This window comes from Trichogramma pretiosum, unplaced genomic scaffold, assembly GCF_000599845.2.
Source record: "Trichogramma pretiosum strain Unisexual culture from Peru unplaced genomic scaffold, Tpre_2.0 scaffold3, whole genome shotgun sequence".
Classification (NCBI taxonomy): Eukaryota; Metazoa; Arthropoda; class Insecta; order Hymenoptera; family Trichogrammatidae; genus Trichogramma; species Trichogramma pretiosum.
This window is the reverse complement of record NW_019641698.1, coordinates 2,264,829-2,285,918: the sequence shown is the minus strand read 5'-3', so window position 1 is coordinate 2,285,918 and position 21,090 is coordinate 2,264,829. Positions and strand designations below refer to the sequence as shown.

Here is a 21,090-nt window from a genome sequence, read left to right as displayed (position 1 = left end):
TGTTAGATGGCGCATATTCAAACTCTATGAAATCGCAAGAGAAAAAGCAAAGGTCTTGGAACATATAGAAGCGAATCATGTAGAAGTTCAGACAGCTTCAGTAGTAAGTAAGTAGTTTCTGAAATTTTTCTATATGAAAATTAAATCAATTCAGCAGATCAGATCGAAACCGGATGCTATCGCGTGTACTTATACATAGCGCGCATATTTTGCTCACAGTAAACAGCGGAGTTGAAAATTAGTCTATTCATTTCCTTTGGGGAATATTAATTTTTCCCGGCATCTCCGTCTCTCCGGCGCACGCGGTAAAAGGCTTTTTATAAACAGAGAGAGAGAGAAAGAGAGAGAGAGAGAGAGAGAGCCGGGGCATAAGAAGAAAAGCGAACAACACACTCACGTTCTGACGTCTCCGCTGCTCGCTGCTCTCAGTATATGATTGGCGTAATTGCTACCGCCGTTCGCGCCGTTAAGCTGCCGATCATGATCGTGTCCCAGCATCGACAGCATCGCGGTCGACTGCGAGCTGCTCGGTTGCTTGTGAATCGGCGTGAGATTTTGGTACTGCACTTGATGCTGCTGTTGCTGATGATGATGAAGCTGTTGCTGCTTTTGTTGTTGTTGCTGCTGCTGTTGCTGATTATGATGATTTAGAGGCGTGCTGTGATGCTGGATGCCATTTAGCATACTCGTGTTGTTCACTAGTGAGCGTTGATGCGGCAACGTGGCTGACGTCTGCTGCTGCTGTTGTTGCGAGACGTTGTTCAAATTGTTGTTTTTCGTTGTGGCTAGCGCCGGTGATTGTCTTTGGTTTGCTAATTGCGATGTGCTGACGGCCCTCGGTGGCAGCGGATCCCGTCCGATTACCGAGCCCGAACCCGATGCTGAAACCATAAAAGATAAAAGTTAATTTTTCGATTCCGTTTCGTATATGTATACAGGTATGTACGTTGCGCTTCCAATAATAATTTATTCGCGGGGAGATTGTTACGCGGAGACACGCTTTTCATTTTCTTTTTACTCGGAGTAACAATTGCACTGTCTTTTTTTTCTTTTCTTGTTTCTTTTTTTGCAGTACACTGTTCACCCATGTAAAACTAGAAGAAAAATGTCAAATGACAATAAGGCTGTATGAAGAGATGCACTTTTATTCTGCAAAACTATTACTTAGCATGATTGTCCTTTTTATGTATAAAATGCATCTCTTGCTCAGGGAACGAAACCGACTTCCATTATGAAAAACCACGACATAGACGAGGCCTCTTTATTTTGTTACGCTTGATAATTTTTTATCGTGTTTTTACCTCGGTTTTAAGAGCGATTCATAATTTTAAATTAGAATCTAATGACGAACAATATAATTGCGATACTAAATAAATATTTCTTTCGAGAGCTATTTGGTAAAAAATAAATAGAGCGTAAAAAAACAAAATATCAGTTTCGTCAGAGTTTGAAAAAACTCGTCCCCGATGAAATGAATATGAACAAGGTAACATGTAAAAAAATTTTTCTCTTCAAAAAGGCGAAACTCCTCGTCAACAAGATATATTGATGCGCAGTAATTTCGTTGACGGTATAAGCTCATATATACGGAAGTTCCAATCGATAAATCCGCGATGTCGAAAAATTTGATAATTTTTTTTATTTCAAATTGACCTTTTTTCGTTGAAATTTTTTTAATAAAGTCTCCACGAGCCGCGCACTACTAAAATATGTACGCTTTTTTTCATAGAGCAAAAAAAAAGATTAAATACTTTTTAGCTGCAGTTTATTAAAAAAAATTCCTTTGCGAATAAAAAATATATATTAATAATACCGTTTGTGTAATTATAAAAAGAAACGCGCTTAATGACGCATCCTTTTTCCTCTTGGAACTTTCCCAGGATCTTTAAATGACCGGGCTGCAGCGCAAAATGATGAAAAGTCGCAAGTGCGCGCGCGAGCGTCTTATGAGATACGCGCGCGGCTCTCGCGCATAGAGCAGCAGCAGCAGCTGACAAAGTAAACGAATATTTGCATGCTTAATGCCATTAATAAAGCGAGCACGTGCGCGATATTAATATCCGCGTGTGTACGTCTGTCTCCGGCATCTTCATTGAGGCGATAGTCGCGCGCCGCGTTTACTGCCTGCCTCGCGGTACGTAACGATTGTACGCGACTCTGTGCCGTTATGTTATAATGTAACCATACCTAGTTTATACATACACGCACACGGGTAAAATTCAAGCGAGGCATTATTATATGTGGCAGCTGTCATCTCGTTTTAAATGGCTTATATCGTTCTACATACCGAGCTTGAATCCATCTAAAAATATTTCCTACGTACGTATCCTTTTCTTATTCTTTCTCGAGCGTATATGAAATAAAAGTTCGGATTTCCAGAGACGACTGCGCGCGAGTGCGAAAGAAAAGGCGTGCTTTCGGAATTAATAGATGTCATCCACGACGAGCTGCGACGAGAGAGAGAGAGAAAGAGAGAAATGCTTTCAACGACGAGCAAGAGTTAAAAAAAAACGACTCTTTCTCTCTATCTCTCTTTCTCTTTCTCGTCCCTTTCGTCGACGACAGGTCCAATATTAATGAGACGCGATTCTCAAAAAAAGTGATTTTCGAATCGCGACCAATCTGCTATACGTACGGTACGTATACGTACGTAGCTCTGCGGAACTTTTGTTATCTTCGCTGCGCGCTCTCATATTCGAGGGCATTTTTCAAGGGTGACATCGGTGAAAAATTTCAAGCTCGTAAACAGTAGCAGCCAGCGGCAGCTGAGCAGTCCAGAATGCATGATAATACGACGATGCCGGTGTAACAATTTTTCACGAGCAATTTGATACGAGCGCAAGCGCGCGGCCGATGGAGCCGAGTATACTAGATAGCCGCGTACACTTGCTGCAATTTTTAAATTAAACTTTTACCCCGTGTGGCACATAGCATACCTATATAGGAAACAAGGTGAGGTAACTGCGCGTCTCTCCATAGCTTTGTGCCGCGCTCTGTACATATAGTTAAGTATATATACAGACGCCACCACAGAGAGGAGGATTTGAATTTTAGATCCCAGTTAAACAAGTGTATATACGTGTATAACTAAGCCCACGGATTTATACATGCATATATATATTAGAGTTGCGCCAGCACCGACGCTACTGCTGCAGCAGTAGTTCTTTTGCCTACTTACATATGTAAGTAATCTTCGCAGAAACGCGAAAGCACGGAATCGGTTGAAATAAAATGAAATAAAATAAAAAAAAAAATCGACTCGACTATTTCGGGTGGGTTTTCATTGATATTATATCGGAGCTTCGTAAATTTTTAGCGGATCGCGGAAATGGCTAGTAGCTGCTGCTCCTGCTCACTAGAGCGGCTGCGTCTCTCTAGAGTCGTATGAATTTGAAACGGATATATATCTCTCTCTCTCCACTTGGGCTAAAGCTTCGAACGCGAATCTCTTGCACACGTGCGAGAGCACATATTCAGGCGCGCTACGTGTGCGATGACTTTAAGCGTGTTATGTGTGTATAGATATACTCGTGCGCGTGGATCGCATCAGTTTAGCATATGACTGGACTCTCGCGTGCGTGCAAGTTATAGAAATGTGCACGAATTTAATATCTATTTTACATGTCTTGACGTACGTGTATATCCGCACGGGAAGGAGCTATTATTAAAAGTTCACCTTGGTGCGCAGACGTGCTACAGTTATATTATCCATAAAATATATATGTATGGCTATAGGCTACTTAATTCGTACGTATAGCGACTTTTTTGCGGAACGTCTTTTTTTTGCTCTCATATTTATTTATTCTTTACATTCAGCGTACAGTAGCTCGCGCGAGTTGGAATATTTATCAAGCCAAGCTATTATCCCGTTGAGATTTTAGTCCGGAAAAAAGTCACCCGGCGTAAACGCACGCACGCAGTACGGCTCATAGCGCAACGTTGCGAGTTAGGTATGAGTGCATAGTTGCGAAAAAAATAAAGGAGGGTAATTCCAATAGATGTGTATTAACGCACCATTAATTTCGCCGGACCACTCCCAGGAGCTCGCGAGCGGCGGCGGCGCACTTTGCGCCGCAGAATTATATCCATTTCTCCTCGCACAGCTATTCATTGGCACAATTGTCTGGCTCGCTCGCGTTCGCGGCGCAAGAATTTGCAAAACGTCCGGATGTAACTGTTGTGTGTGAGTGTATTTGTCTATGTATTATAAGCGGATGTATCCGCGCTACGCGCACCACTGTTGAGAGGAGAGCCGTGCATACGTGCAAAAAACGTTTTCTAAATAAAAAAGAGGATCGAGAGAGACAGAGAGAAAAAAAAATTGCGCGAGCTCGTGCGACGCGCTTCACTTGTCACTCGGAATTGAGCGATTTTCAAGGTTCGCGTGTCTAAATGCGATAAAATTGCGCGACTCTAAGAGTATGCGGTCTTTTCTCTCTCTCTTTCTCTCTGTTTCTCGATAATAGAACGGAGGTTTATTATATACACTCGATGCGGCGGCGTCTACGCTGCGGAGTGGGAGATGGGAGCGCAGTAGTAGCCGTTGTTGATTTCAGTATTGATATAACATTTTATCAGACGTAATACGAGAAAGATAAGCAGACCTACGTATAATTTACATCGAGAAACAACGATGTACTAATTTTTCAGAGTCACTCGAGCTCAGGTGCAATCCAAGCAACGGTAAACTAGTGCTTTTTTAGGGAGAATTAGCTCGACCGACTCCAAATCGTGCATTACGCTTCGCGAGCGCATTGCTAATTTTTTCATTACAACAATACTTCAAAGATTGTCGGTCGTTTCGAGCGAGCCTTAATTTATTTATTTATATAAATCACGATTAAAAGCTACTGACGCATCCTAAGGCTCAATGCCGCGACATATTTATCGGATAGAGAGCGTGCGCAGCGCGATTTCTTATAAATAACGTCACTGCAGTAGCAGCCGCAACATCGTTCGGGCAGGTATGCGCGCCGAAGAAGAAAATCAGCGCAGCTAATCAAACGAGCTTTAGCCGCGCCCGTATATAACACGTCGCTTGTTGTAAAAAAAAGGAAGAAAAGAGGAAAGGAAAAAAAGGGCGACGGAGCATCCCAACGCGTTCATCAAAGGGCGGGCGTTGAAGCGCATCGAATGTTCGGTGCGTTTATCGGTGCAGCCAGCGCCTGTGACCGAAGTATGTGTATATAAAGGGACACACATGTATGGTGGGTATATGTTGTATGCAGACGAGAGAATGGTCGCATCGTCACTCGGCGAGTTTTGACCCTGATGGAAGGACAATGTGCGGTCGACAAGATTTGCAACATTAGCCGTATAGGTAGCAGCAGCAACATCAGAGAACGTTGGTGCAAAAATAGCCCTAGCAGCGACGCCTTTGATCGTCGATACGTGTTATATATATAGACCTTTTGGCTCGGATCGTAACTAAGGTTTTTCACGGCTACGTGCGTTATGTACTCTGTAGACCTCGGATCGATCGTAATTCTCCAACATCGACAAAGGTCGTTGATACGCGATATAAATGAAGAGGATGAGACAAAAAAAAGAAGAAAAAGAAAAATAATTAGCAGTCGTACAACAGACGTACGAGAGAAAAAAATAGTCGGCCGACCGGTATGCGGACACGTAATAGCCTGTTTAGACAAACTCGCGCGCGCGCGCGCGACCTGTGTTGCTGCTGCTACTGCTGTTGCAGTTGTGGAATTTAATCAACGACGATCCGAATCGGATGAAACAAATTCGAGCTCGTACTGGCACGCACCGACCGCGTGTGCACGCACTAGACTCGGCTAACAATTATTTGCAAGTTGTGCGACGACGGCAATAGTAGTAGTAGTAGCAGCAGTAGCAGCCGAGGGTCGCATCGTGGCTCGAGCTTCGTAGGTATATATATGCATTGTGTAAAAGCGCGGAGAGGCTAACGAGAGCGTAATTTTAACGCGAGGCACGCTCGATTCGCGGATTAGCGGTCGCTTCGCTCCGTCTACTATATATACGATACATAAATGTAGGCGCTCTCGAGAGTCGAGCCGCTGCAGTTGTGCGCGGCACAATATATATATATATGTATTTACAGTGAAATGCGCGCGACTGCGTTTATATTGCAGAACAGCAACAGCGACGAGCGAATACACACGCACGATCGCAGCTGGAATGTAGTTTAGAATGGGACAGCGAGAAAGAGAGAGAGAGGTGAGCGGCTATTCCGGGTCAGATAATGTAGCTGTATATATGTACAGTGTGCGTATACGTAAGCGACGAGTGCACCATCGAGGCTTGCAGCAGCAGCAGCGAATCTCGCGACCGAGCGCAACCCATAAGAAAAACGTCTGTGTGTAGTCAAATTTTATGTGCGTGCTCGCGCGAGCTATTACGTATGCTATATGACAACTACAATACATCCATTTGTTCCTCTACTTTAGCGAGTGTAGTATTATAGGTGTTCTGGGAAGATGAGAGAAAAAAAATCATCCAGGAGAAAGGACCATCGTCGTCGATGTTATAATGGGACTTCAAGGAAAAACTTTGTGACCGAATTTGCTGAATAGACATGGGATACGCGGATTATCGAGACTCAATGGCGTCGCAAAGGTGTCAATAATATAAAACTCGAAGAATATAAATCGCTATTAAATACGGCGCGAAATTTCATTTTATATCTATATACTTTTTATTTTACGGTAATATCTTCGGTAGCCGCATGACGAACTATGTGTGCGACGCTGTTGGATTCTCGCGAAAATTCTCGAGAGCAGATCTCGATCGAAATGAAATATCGCAATTCAAACGTAATAAACTTCCTCCTGTGCTCTCTCGATATCTAACTAATTATTATTGATTTTTGCGCGATGCAGCAAACCACTCGAGGGAAATCGAGGCGCAGGCTCGCATGTATGCAAAGATTTTTCCATTCGAACCTTTTTTTCTCTAAAAAATGAACCGACGTTTCATTTATGAGAACGTATAAAGATATATATTCACAATCCAGCGGCGAAAAATAGGGCGTTCAATTAAGATGAATGCAAAAAAAAAGAACACCACCGTGAAACCCTTGATCGTCCAACCATATAAATACGAATGGCCGCGAGATCCATCGCCTTCAATATATACCAGTTATATATAATTTTACATTCATTGTGCTCTTATATTGCGCCGTAAAAACTAAATCTAATTTTTCGTAATTGAGCTGCATGCGATGATGATAATGTCGATGTCAACGTCCAGTGACTAGGCAGCTTCCGCGCGCGCGCGAAATCGTTTCACGGAAGAGAATACCCGCATATAATAACGCGAGCTTTTTTCCCCCTTTTTATATTCTGAAAATCGTATACAAAATATCATCGCGCACAATGAATCGAGTTGTGTGTGTTGCCCAGAGCGGGTATAGTACGGGATTTACCGTTGAACGCGTAATGTACCCAGCGTCGTCGACGAGCTCTGTGCGCACTGCGCCCGAGTTATGCAAAATAATCTCTTACATAAAAGTAATAAAAGAAAAGAGAGAAGACTCGAGAGAGAGAGAGAAATGGCTATAATTCACGCGACTTTTGTTGTCCACATTCGCGAGGCGCGCACTTCTTCGTACACATTTTCCCATAATATATAATAATATTGTATTGTATATAAAACGGGTGGGCATGCGTATAAAGTGCGCAACGCATCTTGCGCGCAGAGGCTAATTTTAATAATGCTTCGTAGCCATGCATAGCTGGAGGAATTAAACGCGCTTTTCCTATACATTACATTATTACACGCATATACGAATGAATATCATCATTTTGTAAAATAATTGTACACGCGCAGCGAGGCTTTCAACACGATGGAAAAACCGGGGGAGTTTATGATACACGCCAGAGCTGCCTGAAAAATTGAATCAAGAGCTGATTCGAAAGCTAGCGCAGATATCATAATTTGCTATCATATAGCAAAACGGGGCGCGTAAGTCATATGTAATTATAAGCGACGTAGACGATGGATATTTAACGTGCACTGCGGCTGCGTGTACGTAACACGTAGGATCTCACGTGTGATATGCGAAGGCTCGGAGGTAGTTCGAACAAGGCAAATACTACGTAGATATATTGTCTGCGTTTTCTATATTATACTCTAGACTCGAGACTCGCTAAATCACTCGGCGCGATCTTCCGTGTGACAAGAATTTCTCTTTCAATGACGCAAACTCGAGGAAATTCTCTCGTGCATCCTAATAATAACGCGCTCCCGCGCACATACATACCTACAAAATGTGTGTGTGTGTGTGCGAGTGTGCGATTGTCGCTCGCTTTTAATAATGGAACGTGTCGATGTCGTAATATATCCCCGAATAATCGTCACATATTATTGTGGCGCAGCAGCAGCAGCAGCAGCAAAAAAAATTCCAGACACGTAAATGATCGGAGCGGAAACGAATTTCTAAATATACATTTTGTACACGGCTTGTCGTACATTGTATATACTGTAACACGGAATCACACCGGGACGTGTGTGTGTGTGTGCATTATGCAACAGAGAGCGTCGACTGCTAATTATTGTGTCTCTCATCTGCATCAGTTGCAAACACACACACAAACATATATAACTCGACGTACATGGAGGAACGCAAGTGTATAGTAAAACTGTGTGACCCAGTCTCGCAGTCGGAGCTGCAGCAAAACGATCGCGAATTGCCAGTCCGTTGTTATCTTTCCGAGTCTCCCTGACTCTCTCTCTCTCTCGTTCCTATTCTCTTTTCTTCCTCGTATAGTCGGTGCGAATATACACGTACGGGACGACTATTTGGGAAATGCGTTTCTGCGTGTGTTTGTACGTGCGCGTATACGTACGGGTACCGGGTTCGGTGTCTATGCGACTATTACGATCCGCACGCGCGTCCGTGAATTTAGCGCGATAGTCGGCCCGATCATCGTCGTTTTTAGAATTATCCACGCGTGCAGTGCAAACTCGACTCGCTGCAGCAGCAGCAGCAGCAGCTATTCTGACACAAAAATCCACTTTTACAATTTAATCCGCGCGCAACAGCATAAATATGGGCATGTGCGTTTTACAGCGCTGCCTAATGAATACCCCAGCTAGTCTGCAGCAGCAATATGTGCACTGCAGCTAGGCTCTCTATACGCGTTATGTAGCATAGGATGTACCGCTGTCACACAGATGTAACGCAGCGCAGTGCTCGGTATACTCGACTAACTCGTTCGACTCGGATTTGTCGACGCGTTTGATAGTTCGTACTCGTGTGTGCTTATATAGGGTACATACGCATGACGAAAGCTCGTATTAGCTTGGCTGCTGTAACGCACATATAGCGCAGCCGATAACAAATTGACACGAGTATCGTGTGTCGATCGTCTGTGTGTGTGCATATATCGAAGGGATTTCGATGCGTTTCGAGCGTTCTTATGCTTCATATTGACCGATAAATTGATATCGCATTAGTTCCAATTCGAAACATCGACCGAAATTGATCCGATCGGCTCTCAATAAGTGCGCATTCGCGTACTGGGTAATACCTAAAAACGTCGATCGTGCGTCTATTTCGCAACCAAGTCCAAATTCGCGCGTTTATACACCAGTACATTGCGTTCTCTCTGGGTACGGTGCAGCGTATGACGTACGCCCGACACACAATACGTAACACACAACGTACAACACATGTAAATCTATCTCTCGTTTCTCCGCGTGCCACGTGCCTGCTTTGCGCGTTGCGCGTACATTTTTTCGCCCACCTATTATAATGCAAATCGAAAAGGAAATTAGCCCCGCGATGTATAATATGTGCACTCGCGAGAGCTGTAATATGTATATCGACGTTTGCTATATGTACGACTTTAGAGAGAGAGAGAGAGAGAGACGTTGCGCAAGCTCCACTTGATTAACACGCCTCGACGTTTCGCGCAGCAGCAGCAGCAGCGACTGCATCGAGAGTAGTGCAACAGTTGCATTATGGCACGCAGCAGCAGTCGGAGCAGTAGCAACAGCTATAAGCGCGTGTATAGGCAATAGTAACCTCGCTGCAATTATGTGTAGCTAATGTGCCGTGCAGTGCACGTACCTGTATATATACGCGTATGGTGCGCTAGCAGCAGCAGCAGCGCGTTTCGATGATTTCGAGCTGCAAAGAGAGAGAGAGAGAGAGAGAGAGAGAATAGTCGTATGTGATAATTGACTACGAAGGGATCGATAGAGTGATGGCATCTTGCGCCTCTCGCTGCTGCTGCTGCTGCTGATGTTGATTACTCTGTATCTCTCTCTATATATAAATCGACGAGAGAAAGCTCTATACCGTACATCTCGAGATCCGCACTCATCGAGTCGTTCGCAAGAGCGTCTTAATCGCGCGACTAGACGACTCGATTCGTTTTTCACCGTGGATTAGTCGTCGAGGATTAGTACTAATTTCTTGTAAAATCCAGATATTACTATAAGTTCTCGCATCCGATTGATCAAAACATGGGGATTGCCGTGATACGGAATCGTCGCGAGGGACCTGCAAGCGCACGAATCATCCGTATAATTTTTACAAATTATCGCTTTATATACGACTCGCAGTTTTATTATTATTGTGCGTATGCACTCACGAGAAACGGCGTCGAATGTGCCTCATACTTTTTATATGCGTCTCGCCACGTTCTTTTCATCGCATTGATAATAATTATAATAATGATGTCAAATCTTTGCAACTTGTATCTTTATAGTACTCATAAAATTTATCGATCCAAGCGAGATCCTCTCCGCTGCACGAAGGTGCGAAGTGCATCATTGACATTATATACCTGCGCGCCGAGCACTACACGTGCCAATATATACCTATATCTGTAATATAACCAGCTCCCTCGACCTTCGCGTTACCATGAATATATATTTTATGCGTTTAAAAATAATTCCAGTTTCCGAAGTATAACGTACGACCCGAAGTTTGCATTGGAATTCGATGCAAATATGCTCTTTCTCTCTCGGGCGCTCGATCGTCGGTGCGCAAGTAAGACCCGCTGCTGCGGCTACGAGCTCGCATGGTACCGCGCGCTCACGCACCCATGTATGCACACATAAGCGAGTGCGTGTAATTTCTGAAAACCACGAAAACGCTCGCGCGCCTCCTCGCTGACATATAACGTATATAGATCGCGCATATTTATATAGACATGTACTATACGTGCGAGCGCAAATTTCTTATGTGTGTGCGCGCGCCCGTATGTGTTTAATATAATGCGAGCCATTTGCCACCAGGACTGCCGTTGCGGTTGCTCGACGAGTAATACGAGATTATACGTACGCGTACACGTGATAGGGCATGGAGCGAGAGAGAAGACGTCGATATTGGCGAGTATGATTTTTCTACCTTGTTGTGCGTAAAAACTGTGAGCGAGGCGCGTCTTCGGTCGGATATAGGGAAAATCAATCCAGTCTGCGGTATTCAAAGAGATCTCTCAAACGATATATAGGTAAAATTACCGATTCAACGGCTGCTATAGAGGCTACGTTCCATATACATAACTCACGCGTAGAAAAACAGGAGGAATGGAAAATATATAAGAGTCGGAGTTATATCAGTAGGTCAGGGTGGCTATTCGATGATCGCGTGTGCCAAGTATCAAACATTCGGCATCCAAGAGAAAGAGATCGAGAGAGAGAGAGAGAAACACACAGAGAGCAGCAGCAGCAAATGGATCTTTGTGCTCTGCAATCTTCATTAGTTACTGCAAATTTTCTCTCTTTGCTTCTCGCGTTTGCTCCGCTTCATCTGTTCTTCGTCTGGCGCGCGTATACGTATATAACTGCGCGCACCGCTGAGCTACGCGCTCGCCCGATTGAACACCAGTACGCCAGTCGGATAGAGCTGGAAAGACTTTATACTGTTTGATGTTTGCCTTCGAGTATTACTCGTCGAGATGCAGCGCAGTTTAGCTCCGCGCCGCGCAGAAGAGGGGTGATTTATCGGATCCTCGCCGAGGTAATTTGCCTTATAAACTCAGGCATTATATCCTTTCCTCGCTGCGCTGCGCGGAGATGGAGCAGCTCGAGCTTGCAGCGCGCCAGTGCCGAGATTTATATGCAATGCGCTGCGGTTGTCTTTTCGCCGCTTTATTATAAGCGAGTGTCAAGTGCCGAGCATCGTAGCTGTACAGCTAGATTATTGCGATCGACCAATTGCAGCGACGCGTCCTCGTCTCTCGACTGATGGTATTTGCAAAATCATCGTCGCGTGCGCTACACAAATTGCCAATGCGGAGATGAATAATGTAAGGCACTATGCGCGCACAAGTCGAGGTACACTGCATGTACATATAGTACGGGACAAATGCAGCGTGAATCTCGAAACAGGTGAGACAGAGCTGCTGTCGTAGCAGAGCAGAGAGTGAGGAGCTAGGCGAGAGGTGAACCTGACACAGAATTGCGAATAGTTGGACAAATATAACCGTTCCATTTGGCACTTGCGAGGGATCGAGGCATGAGCGGCGGGCGCGCCTCGACTCTCTCGAGTTTGCACGATAGATAGGTATGTGTGTGTGTGTGTGTGTGTTGCCACGGGCAACCCGAATAACGCGCTCCGACTTAATTATTTCATTATTTCGTCATAAAACCGCTCTCTCGCGAGTGGCGAAAATACAATAATAAACGAGGCAGTCGAGTGAGAAACCACAATTGAAATACCCCTCGCGGAGAGCAAGATTCCTTACGCGCCGTTCGTGCAATTGACGATAAAAAAAGTACAGAGGACCACGTTGGAGAAATTTAATGCAACAATTTGGGTTTCTATTTATAGAGATGCTTTTCATCCAACTCATTATTTTCTCGTTTGCGATATACATTTTTGATATTTTGAATTCGCGTAGAGTTTAAAGTCCGCTAAATAATAGATGATTCGAAACAAATTGCAATATTCGTTCCCGTTCGATTTGAATGCGATTGATTTTTGCACGAGTTACGTCGTTATGCATGCGAACGTAGGCAAAAAAAAAGCAACGAAGCATCGGGTTGCCCTAGAAATGCTAAAATCTCGGCGCTGCGGCGTGTGCACCGCGCGTATCCGCTTTTTCCGAGCATCCGCGTAAACATAACTAACGATAATTACCGGAGGTTCGGATTTTCGCCAGTCTCTGTCGTTGATACTATTATAATAGTTATTATTAGGGGTAGCGCGCGTAAAGTATCACGCGAATTATGCCAATTACTCGTCTTGAATTTCTTTGAAAAATATTCTACCGTACGATTTGAGCAGTTATCTTTAGGAAATTCGTTGTTTCTCATCGATTTCGCGCAGTCGCTTCGAGTGTTCCGTTGTTCTCGAGTCTGCTCGAGTGTAAAAGTCATCATCGTGATCGCCAGTAGAGAATTGGGATACTACAAGAAACTAAATCTCATAATACACACACATCGACAAAATTTTATGGCTTAATGATCGTACGTGTCGTTGTTTTTTTTCGACACCGAGAGCCCTTACAAGTGTACACTTGTAGAATATTTTGTGTATATGCCTTCGTCATTTTCGCTTTGAGAACGTTCCCAAGCATTGTCACGAATATGGTTTCGAGCAGCACAGGTACGCGAACAAAAGAGCGGAAAGGCAAGTATGTGTGTTGCGTTAATTTTTGTTTACGTACGTAACTATTATTGAGGAAAAGGCGCAATCAGCGTTGCCTGCTGATGCCGCTGCACTTATCGACAAATGAGATTTTCCACGCGCTACCGTGCACAGCGAGAAAGAAGAAAGAGGCTCTCGCTAAACGCTCAAATTTGTCTATCAAGATGATATAGGAAGGAATCAAACATTTTATTGCCGCGGAGCAGCGCATCGCGAGGAAGGATGAGATGGAAAAAAAATTATAAGTACCGTTACGCGCGTGGCAATTACGCGATATGCGTATACACACACACACACACACGACCCTCCTTTGCGCGCAGTATATATTCATCATAGCGATGCATACACTGGCATGTATAGCGCACGTGCCCAAGAGCGAATAAACGTTATTAACGATGTGTAATTACCTACACGCAGCTAATCAAGTAAATCTATTTTGTTATCCTTTTCATATAAACGCGTAAGTATAATAATCTGCAAAGGTTTACGCGTGTTTCGTCGAGTTCATCCGCCGCGCGTACATGTTATATTATACATTTCACCTCTCGTGATTTTTCGCATTCACGGAACTATTATGTGCTACTGCTACTACTACATTGTTTCTTTAATTTCAATACAGATCTAATTGAAAATAAAATGTTAAAATTAAAGTAATTGATACTGAATTTTATTCAAGGTACTTTTGCATAAAATCTTCGGTGAAAATGACTTTTGATGCTAAAATGAATAAAAACAATTTAATTCTATTCGTAAATTCAAACACATTGACTGAAAATTAATGTTGATTTATTTTTTGCTTTAATTGCTCAAAGAATATATGAATATTCAATGATAATTCATGTCAGTTTCTAACACTAGATGGCGAGTAGCTTTATGTGTAAATCTACAAGTGACAAAGCAGAAATAATTGTATATATAAGTAAGATCATGTTCACTATCATATTATTCACGATGATTAGTGGTCATGTGGACACCTTCACAAACAGCAAAATGTACAATGATTTAAGTCGTGCTGCGTACGCATTTGTAATTTCAGCTATGTAATAAAGACACATATGAAACTAAAACAAATTAAAAAAGAAATGATATAACTCTGAAGAATAAAGTCGTAACTATGTGTTATAACAATAATGTCATTACATTCAAATTAATTGATTCGATGTGTGTCACTTCAAATGTAAATAATCAAAAAGACACATGAAAATTTATGTGAATTCAAAATATTAAATTTAAAGAACTTCACATTAAATTTAACTTTATATGATTCATGAAAAATTCTTATATTTTCAACGGTGTACCTAATCCACACAGCATGATGAAGCTCTTGAGCCAATTTCTCAATTAATCACCTAGCGATTTCTTAAAGCCAACGCGAATACTTTGTAACGCGGAGAGGAGAAAGATAGAGAGATGGGCTCGTGCGAATGCATAGTTAGCCTGCCGCACGTGCTCAAGTGCAGCATATATACCATATAATGGTGCATTCCGCGCAAATCAGTCACGAACGAATTATATATCGTGTAGGGATCGTTGCCTCCGTGCGCGGTTGTACAAATTGCTATTTAAATGAATTGTTTACCAAACTATTCGATTGTTTGCCTAGACAAGTGCGCGCGAGCGCCAGTCTGCTCAGCGAGAATTCCGTCCTTGGACTTTGGAAATATTTTCCCATTACTTTTCAATTGATGTATGAAGATACATACATAAGCTGTTTAAGAGGTGAACGAAGCAAATCTCTCGTTGCTCACCAAGTTATTTTTACGTATACGTCGAGCGAATTCTATCGATCGAGCATGAGTTTACGTATACCTGTCAGTCTGTGTTCAATATTCACGAAAAAAAATTGACTTGATTTTCGGGTAAAATAAGCTGGTTTGTTTCGCGATTGGCGCTCTAACAAGTAAATCAATACACACCGCTCGCTCGCGGATTTACTTTCGCCTCCCGATATATCCATATAAATACACGAAATCGGTTTCAATCAAGTATATAACACAACACATGAATCTGCGTGCGTGTCTATGTGTGTGTGTATAATACAACATGTACTTACGCGGCAAAAAGCTATAAATTTTCACTTTAATTCATGGGTCGTTGATCTTTGCAGAAACGTGAGATAGCCGAAGCACTTTTTTTTATGGAACTACACATTTGCTGCTGATGCTGACTTTGGAAAGTAGGAAACTATGATTTACATCATAGATGCTGCGATGGAATTTTCATTTCAATAAATCAGCGCCAACTTTTTTGCAGTGTTTATTAGTCTAGTCGCTCGATAACAACAAGTGTTAATCTAAAATACTAAAGTTTACTTAATCGCGTCATACCAGGCGCACGTAATATATTTAGAGTGAGTGGCAGAAATAATTAGCCTCATCGGATGTATTATTGGCGTTGTCAAATTGATGTAGAGAAAACGTTATGACAAACGCTTCCGAAATAAGCCCATTTAAAATGGCAATTAAGCAGCCTGAAAAATTTATTGAGTTTTAAAACTAGCATAATGTGAGTTAGAGAGTTGATTATGAACGAAAGGATACTTTCGCACTTAAAAAATCACATAATTTTTTCTTCGCTGTCATCGTGACTGATATAGATTAAAAAAAAAAAAAGGTAACAGACATAACACGATCAAGTTTTGAAAAATGGTTATCCGTTCATTTTTAATATATTCTATGCTGCTCTTATCAATTGCCGTGGGATAGACTTGGCGGGGAGTTACCGTAGAGTTACAAGGAAAAAAATATTTCATTAACGAACTTGAAACTTCAACGAACGACAAGATTAATTTATTTATTAACGTTGATTGAATCATTTTACACTTTCCAGCCGAGCAAGGGAACAAAACTCAATTTCGCAACTTCACTGTTGATTAGAGAAACATCAATAAATACATGAATCCTTTGATCAATACGGCCTGCGTACAATATTAAATTCTGTTGCAATGGAAAAAAGTTGACCAATATCAATTTTACGTACGCTGTTGGTTCATCGATTATTTCACATTCTTTACGTGGTAATTTTTCAAAATGATCATCAAGACTCGTGGCATATTTGACTGCGAAAAAACTCGTCAAACCCTATAAAACAAGAACAAAAGCTCGAATACGCAAGATGGAGCATAAACAACAATGCGCTCCACCTATCTCTGGCTCTGCACGTCTGTCTATAACATTTTAGCCATTGGCTCTGAAACAGGCTGAATGAGAAAGAAGTGCCATGGAGTCCCTGGCGTACACTGCGGAGTCGTACACGAACGAGGCCGCTGCACCGCGTATACACCTCTCTCTTCCATATACCTTATACCATAACACACGTTGTTGCGCGCGGCGTGTCTCTCTCTCGCCTCTCGCGAAAGAGATTCCTAAGAGCGCGCATAGCGCAGCGCACCTATAAAACCACGTGGTCCAACGAGCGCAGCAGCAGCAGCAGCACCGCGTGGGTCGCCAAGCGGTACTCTCTGCTCTACTCGCGCTCGCGCTATATACGCGCTGCAGTCGACAGGTGTAAACGCGCCTTTCGAGAATCGGACGTTTATGCACTTTTTGCGCCCGACGTATACCCGAGAGCTCGTTGTAATGTTTCCAACTCTCGCAAAATGAGACTCGAGGATCGCTCGGGACTCGTGCCTTGATGGTACTTCAGAGCTTATGTACAGTAGTTCAGAATTGCCCCTATATACCGGTTGGGCTTTATACGCATTGTTGAGTATGTGTATGTGTACGTGTGTATGTTTATGTATAGGTCCGGCGATCTGTTACTGTGAAACTTCGAGACGCAACGAGTGGCTTTTTGAAAATAGTCGCGCGGCATGTATAACTTTCAACAACGGAACAGAATGTCAAGTTTTGCGGGTTCGGATTATGATATACATTTAAATATAACACGGACCAAATAAATCATTTATTTTTATAATCAATATTTCGACCTTCTCGTAGAGACGAACAGGTAAATCACTTTCTTATACTTCGCTTTTCATTCTAAATACGAAAAAAAACTCGTTCAATTATTTGCTTTTAAGAACGAGTTGAAATGCCTGCGTAGCTCGTGCCTCTCGTCTTCTCCTATACATAATAAGCTTGGCAGCTAAAAATAAAATTTAAGCACAACAAAAGCTAGCGCGAGTGTGCGCGTGGCTCGCTCGCGCTCAACACAACATTCATACATTCGCATTTCGCTATACTAGATTTTAATGTTAATGAACTTTTGACGTTGCTTACTGTCTGCTCGCGCGTACATATATTGTATATACAACGCCGCGCGTCTATGACGAGGAAACCAAATAAAAAAGAAACGACTTAATGTACAATGCTCGCGCCGTATTATAAGTGATACAGACGAGTTGGTGTATATTATAAGAAGATTAAAATACTCCGTGTATATTTTCCAGCGGTGACAGATGTATATAATATAACTGCCGCGCGGGTGCTGTATAGCTGCGACGCGAGAGCGAAAAATATAATGATCGAGCCGGGCGCGAGCGCTATTTTTCTCCTTGGCTACAAACACATCGATGCACGCGCAACATAATGTTTCCGCAAATCACTTCCACTAAACTTTCTACACTATTATATGCTATACATCAACGAGAGAGAGAGAGAGAGAGAGAGAGAAAAAGACGCGAGAAAAAAAATTTGAATCCTTGCAAGTCGCTACGGCGCGCGCAGTTATGACGTTTATGAACTCGATATTTTCTCTGCAATTTCACTCCCGAGTGAAGCTTTATCGTCGTTTGCAATATTTTCTGCGGTATACTAGCTCGATGCTATAGACGCGCAGCTTTGCTCGACGAGAAGCGCGAAAGAAGGAGAGAGCAGAAAAGCGACGAAAAAGTCGGCTGCATTATCACCTCGACTTTTTTGTTCGCGCCAGCAGATATTTTGACATAATCGAACGTTTTCGAAGACGTATAATACTATCGACAATGTCGGGCGGGCATCGTCGGCGTCGCGTTGTCACCATCGGCATATCGTGTCGGCATTGTGTGTCGTTACAAAGTAACCAGCAGTACTAGAGATATCATCTTTTGTTTTGACACGATCGTATATTTTTCTTTCAATTTCTTGTCGATACGTTCGGAGATACATACAGAGATATATACGTATACAAGGCCCGCGCGACAAGAAGCTTCGAGTGTATAGTTCATGTCTGCAGGTTGTTTGCATCGCTAATTAATATTCTGGATATACAAGTTCATGAATAATGGAACGAAAAGCGATATAATGTGTGCGCGAGCTCGAGACGCATCATCGAGCGGAGTGCTGAGTGTGTCGCTTGATAAAAGTGACCCAGATTTCGGGAGAAGGCTAAGTATTTCTCGTTTTGTTTATTTTGTTTTTAATATAAAAAAGCACAGACGGTATACAAACAACAGAGACGCACTGCCTCGTATATCGACGATCGAAAATAGAATTGTCAAAAAGCTCGCGAAGCTGCAGCCTCGAGTTTACATAGAGGAGCTATACGGCCGAATCATCAACGATGGTCGATGTGCACGCGGGCGGTCAGAGAGGCTGCTGCTGCAAATACATGGCCGAGCGCGTACACGCGGTTTGTACTCCGTGTAATATTAGCCAGCACAGCGTTCGCGAGCTTTGCTTTGAAAATCAGGTCTTTGACACGTATCGAATACGGGTGCTACGAAGCGCGCGCGCTTGTACGTGTGTGTGTGTGTGTGTGTGCTACCTATACTCACAGCTACACGGTCAATTAATGGTGCGATACAGCGAAAGGAGAGCCTGGAAAGGAGAGGATAAAAGAGGAGGAGAAAGAGAAGAGAAAAAGGTGGCATATTCTCCATAAATTACAATATACACTGGTGGATACATACTGTACTTGCCGGACCAGCAGCTGCCGCATATCAAGCCTACTTTGCCGCCCATCGTGTATTATTTGTACAAACGGTGCGCTGCGTGCTCGTACTTCTTGTACGTATATATCTGCACTCGGTTGCACTCACTTTCCTCCCTCCCTCCTCTCTCTCTCTCTTCTCTCGCGCACACTACTATGTCGCAAACTCCTCTCTATGCAACTCTTGGCTATTATCTCTGTCGCGCGCTGTCTCCTCCTTTCTCTGCGTCAGGTATGTATGGCTGCTGCATATGCATACGCGATACGCGCCGCACACAGACATAAATATAGAAATATGTGTGTCGCGGGCTCCTCTCGAGCGAGAGAGCGAGCGAGCGACCGTACGTAGCAGCAACTGCGACTGTGTGCACTTGGCTCGCTCAAAAGCCACAAGTGTGGCGGCTGAGTCGATAGTAGCAGCCTTCGTCTAGGAGGTAAATTTTCCGATCGTAACCAAGTGGAGCAGCACTGGCTTTTACTCGTGTTTTCATGCCTGATCTCGCGTACCTTCGGCGACTGTAAACAGACGACGACTGGCCCGTGTTGTGTGTCTGTGTGCGCACACGTCCAAAGATGACTCCGTTTTTTTCTCTCCCGCTCTGTGTTTTAATAAACGCACACACACCCGCGTCAGCTCAACACCTTGAGAGGAAAAAAGGCAGAAACTGTAGCAGCTCGTTTACGTATAACACACGCGCCTCGGTGTGTGCGTACGTATATATGCTCGCTCTCGCATGCGCATGTGTGCGAGCTGCGCTCAGGCCAAGCCAGAGATCGGCTCGGGTAAAGCGAGCCGGTTATGAGTCTCGCGAGTCGGTCCTGATCGACGGACGCGAGAGCGGCAATCCGATTAACGGTACCAAACTACGCGCGAGCGTGTCTGTCCGTGTGCGTAAGTATATGTATATACTACTTCTGGAGATCTCTCGCCCGCGGCCGATGCTGCCGCTGCTGCCGCTGCTGCTTTATACTTATATGTTATGCTGGTGTGCAAAAGTACGTGTGCAGCAGCTGCCTGTATAAATGCACGTATGTATAAAGTACGTGTGTAGCGTGCGTGTGTGCAACTGGTTGACGTAGTTGCTGCTACTGGTGCAGCAGTCCCAATCACTTCACGCCCACTGATAGTCTGTATTTTCTATGATTGATGCCTTGGTCGCGCGCACGGAGAAAGCTTCCGTTTGTCCGCATCAACCCGTCCATGCGTAAGCTGCACTCGATGTATAAAATCCGCAGTTTCTTACTTCTCAACGATGAAAAGATCGTCGCATCCGAGTCTCGCTTATACACAGTACGACCGCAGATCGGCTCTTTGGCACGCGTAAGGCACTTTATTGCACGCACATACGCGAGTGTGTATATGTGTGTGTGTGTGTGTAGTGGCTCTCGAGTTGCTGCCGCTGCCACGAGTTTTTTACCTTGCTTCAACAGTAAAAACTCGCGCCGGCAATTGAAAATGTTGCCGACTGCGCGCGTGTTTTTGCCTTCACTTTGAGTGAGATTTTTACTCTTTTTTTTTTTTTTCAACTTTTTATTTATTTTTTGTATTCGACGTACGGTGCGCGCACACACAAACAACGAATTATAAACTGCTTTTCCTCGACGTGCTCTTTACTCCTTTTTTCTCTCTGTGCATTTCGATTCAATGGCGCACAACG

At 43.5% G+C, this 21,090-nt stretch overlaps 1 protein-coding gene across 7 annotated transcripts in view; it reads right to left on the bottom strand.

The window, feature by feature from the left end:
* The window catches only part of LOC106650297 (protein split ends-like), a 70,264-nt gene that overhangs the window by 26,433 nt on the left and 22,741 nt on the right, over nt 1-21,090 (bottom strand). For all 7 annotated transcript variants that reach the window (XR_002763620.1, XM_023462431.1, XM_023462436.1 and 4 more), the window contains exon 8: nt 398-881. Coding sequence is in view for 6 of the 7 variants with exons in the window: in XM_023462431.1 (XP_023318199.1) it covers nt 398-881 (484 nt within the window). In the remaining variant the exon portion in view is untranslated. The remainder of the gene's footprint in view (nt 1-397; nt 882-21,090) is intronic.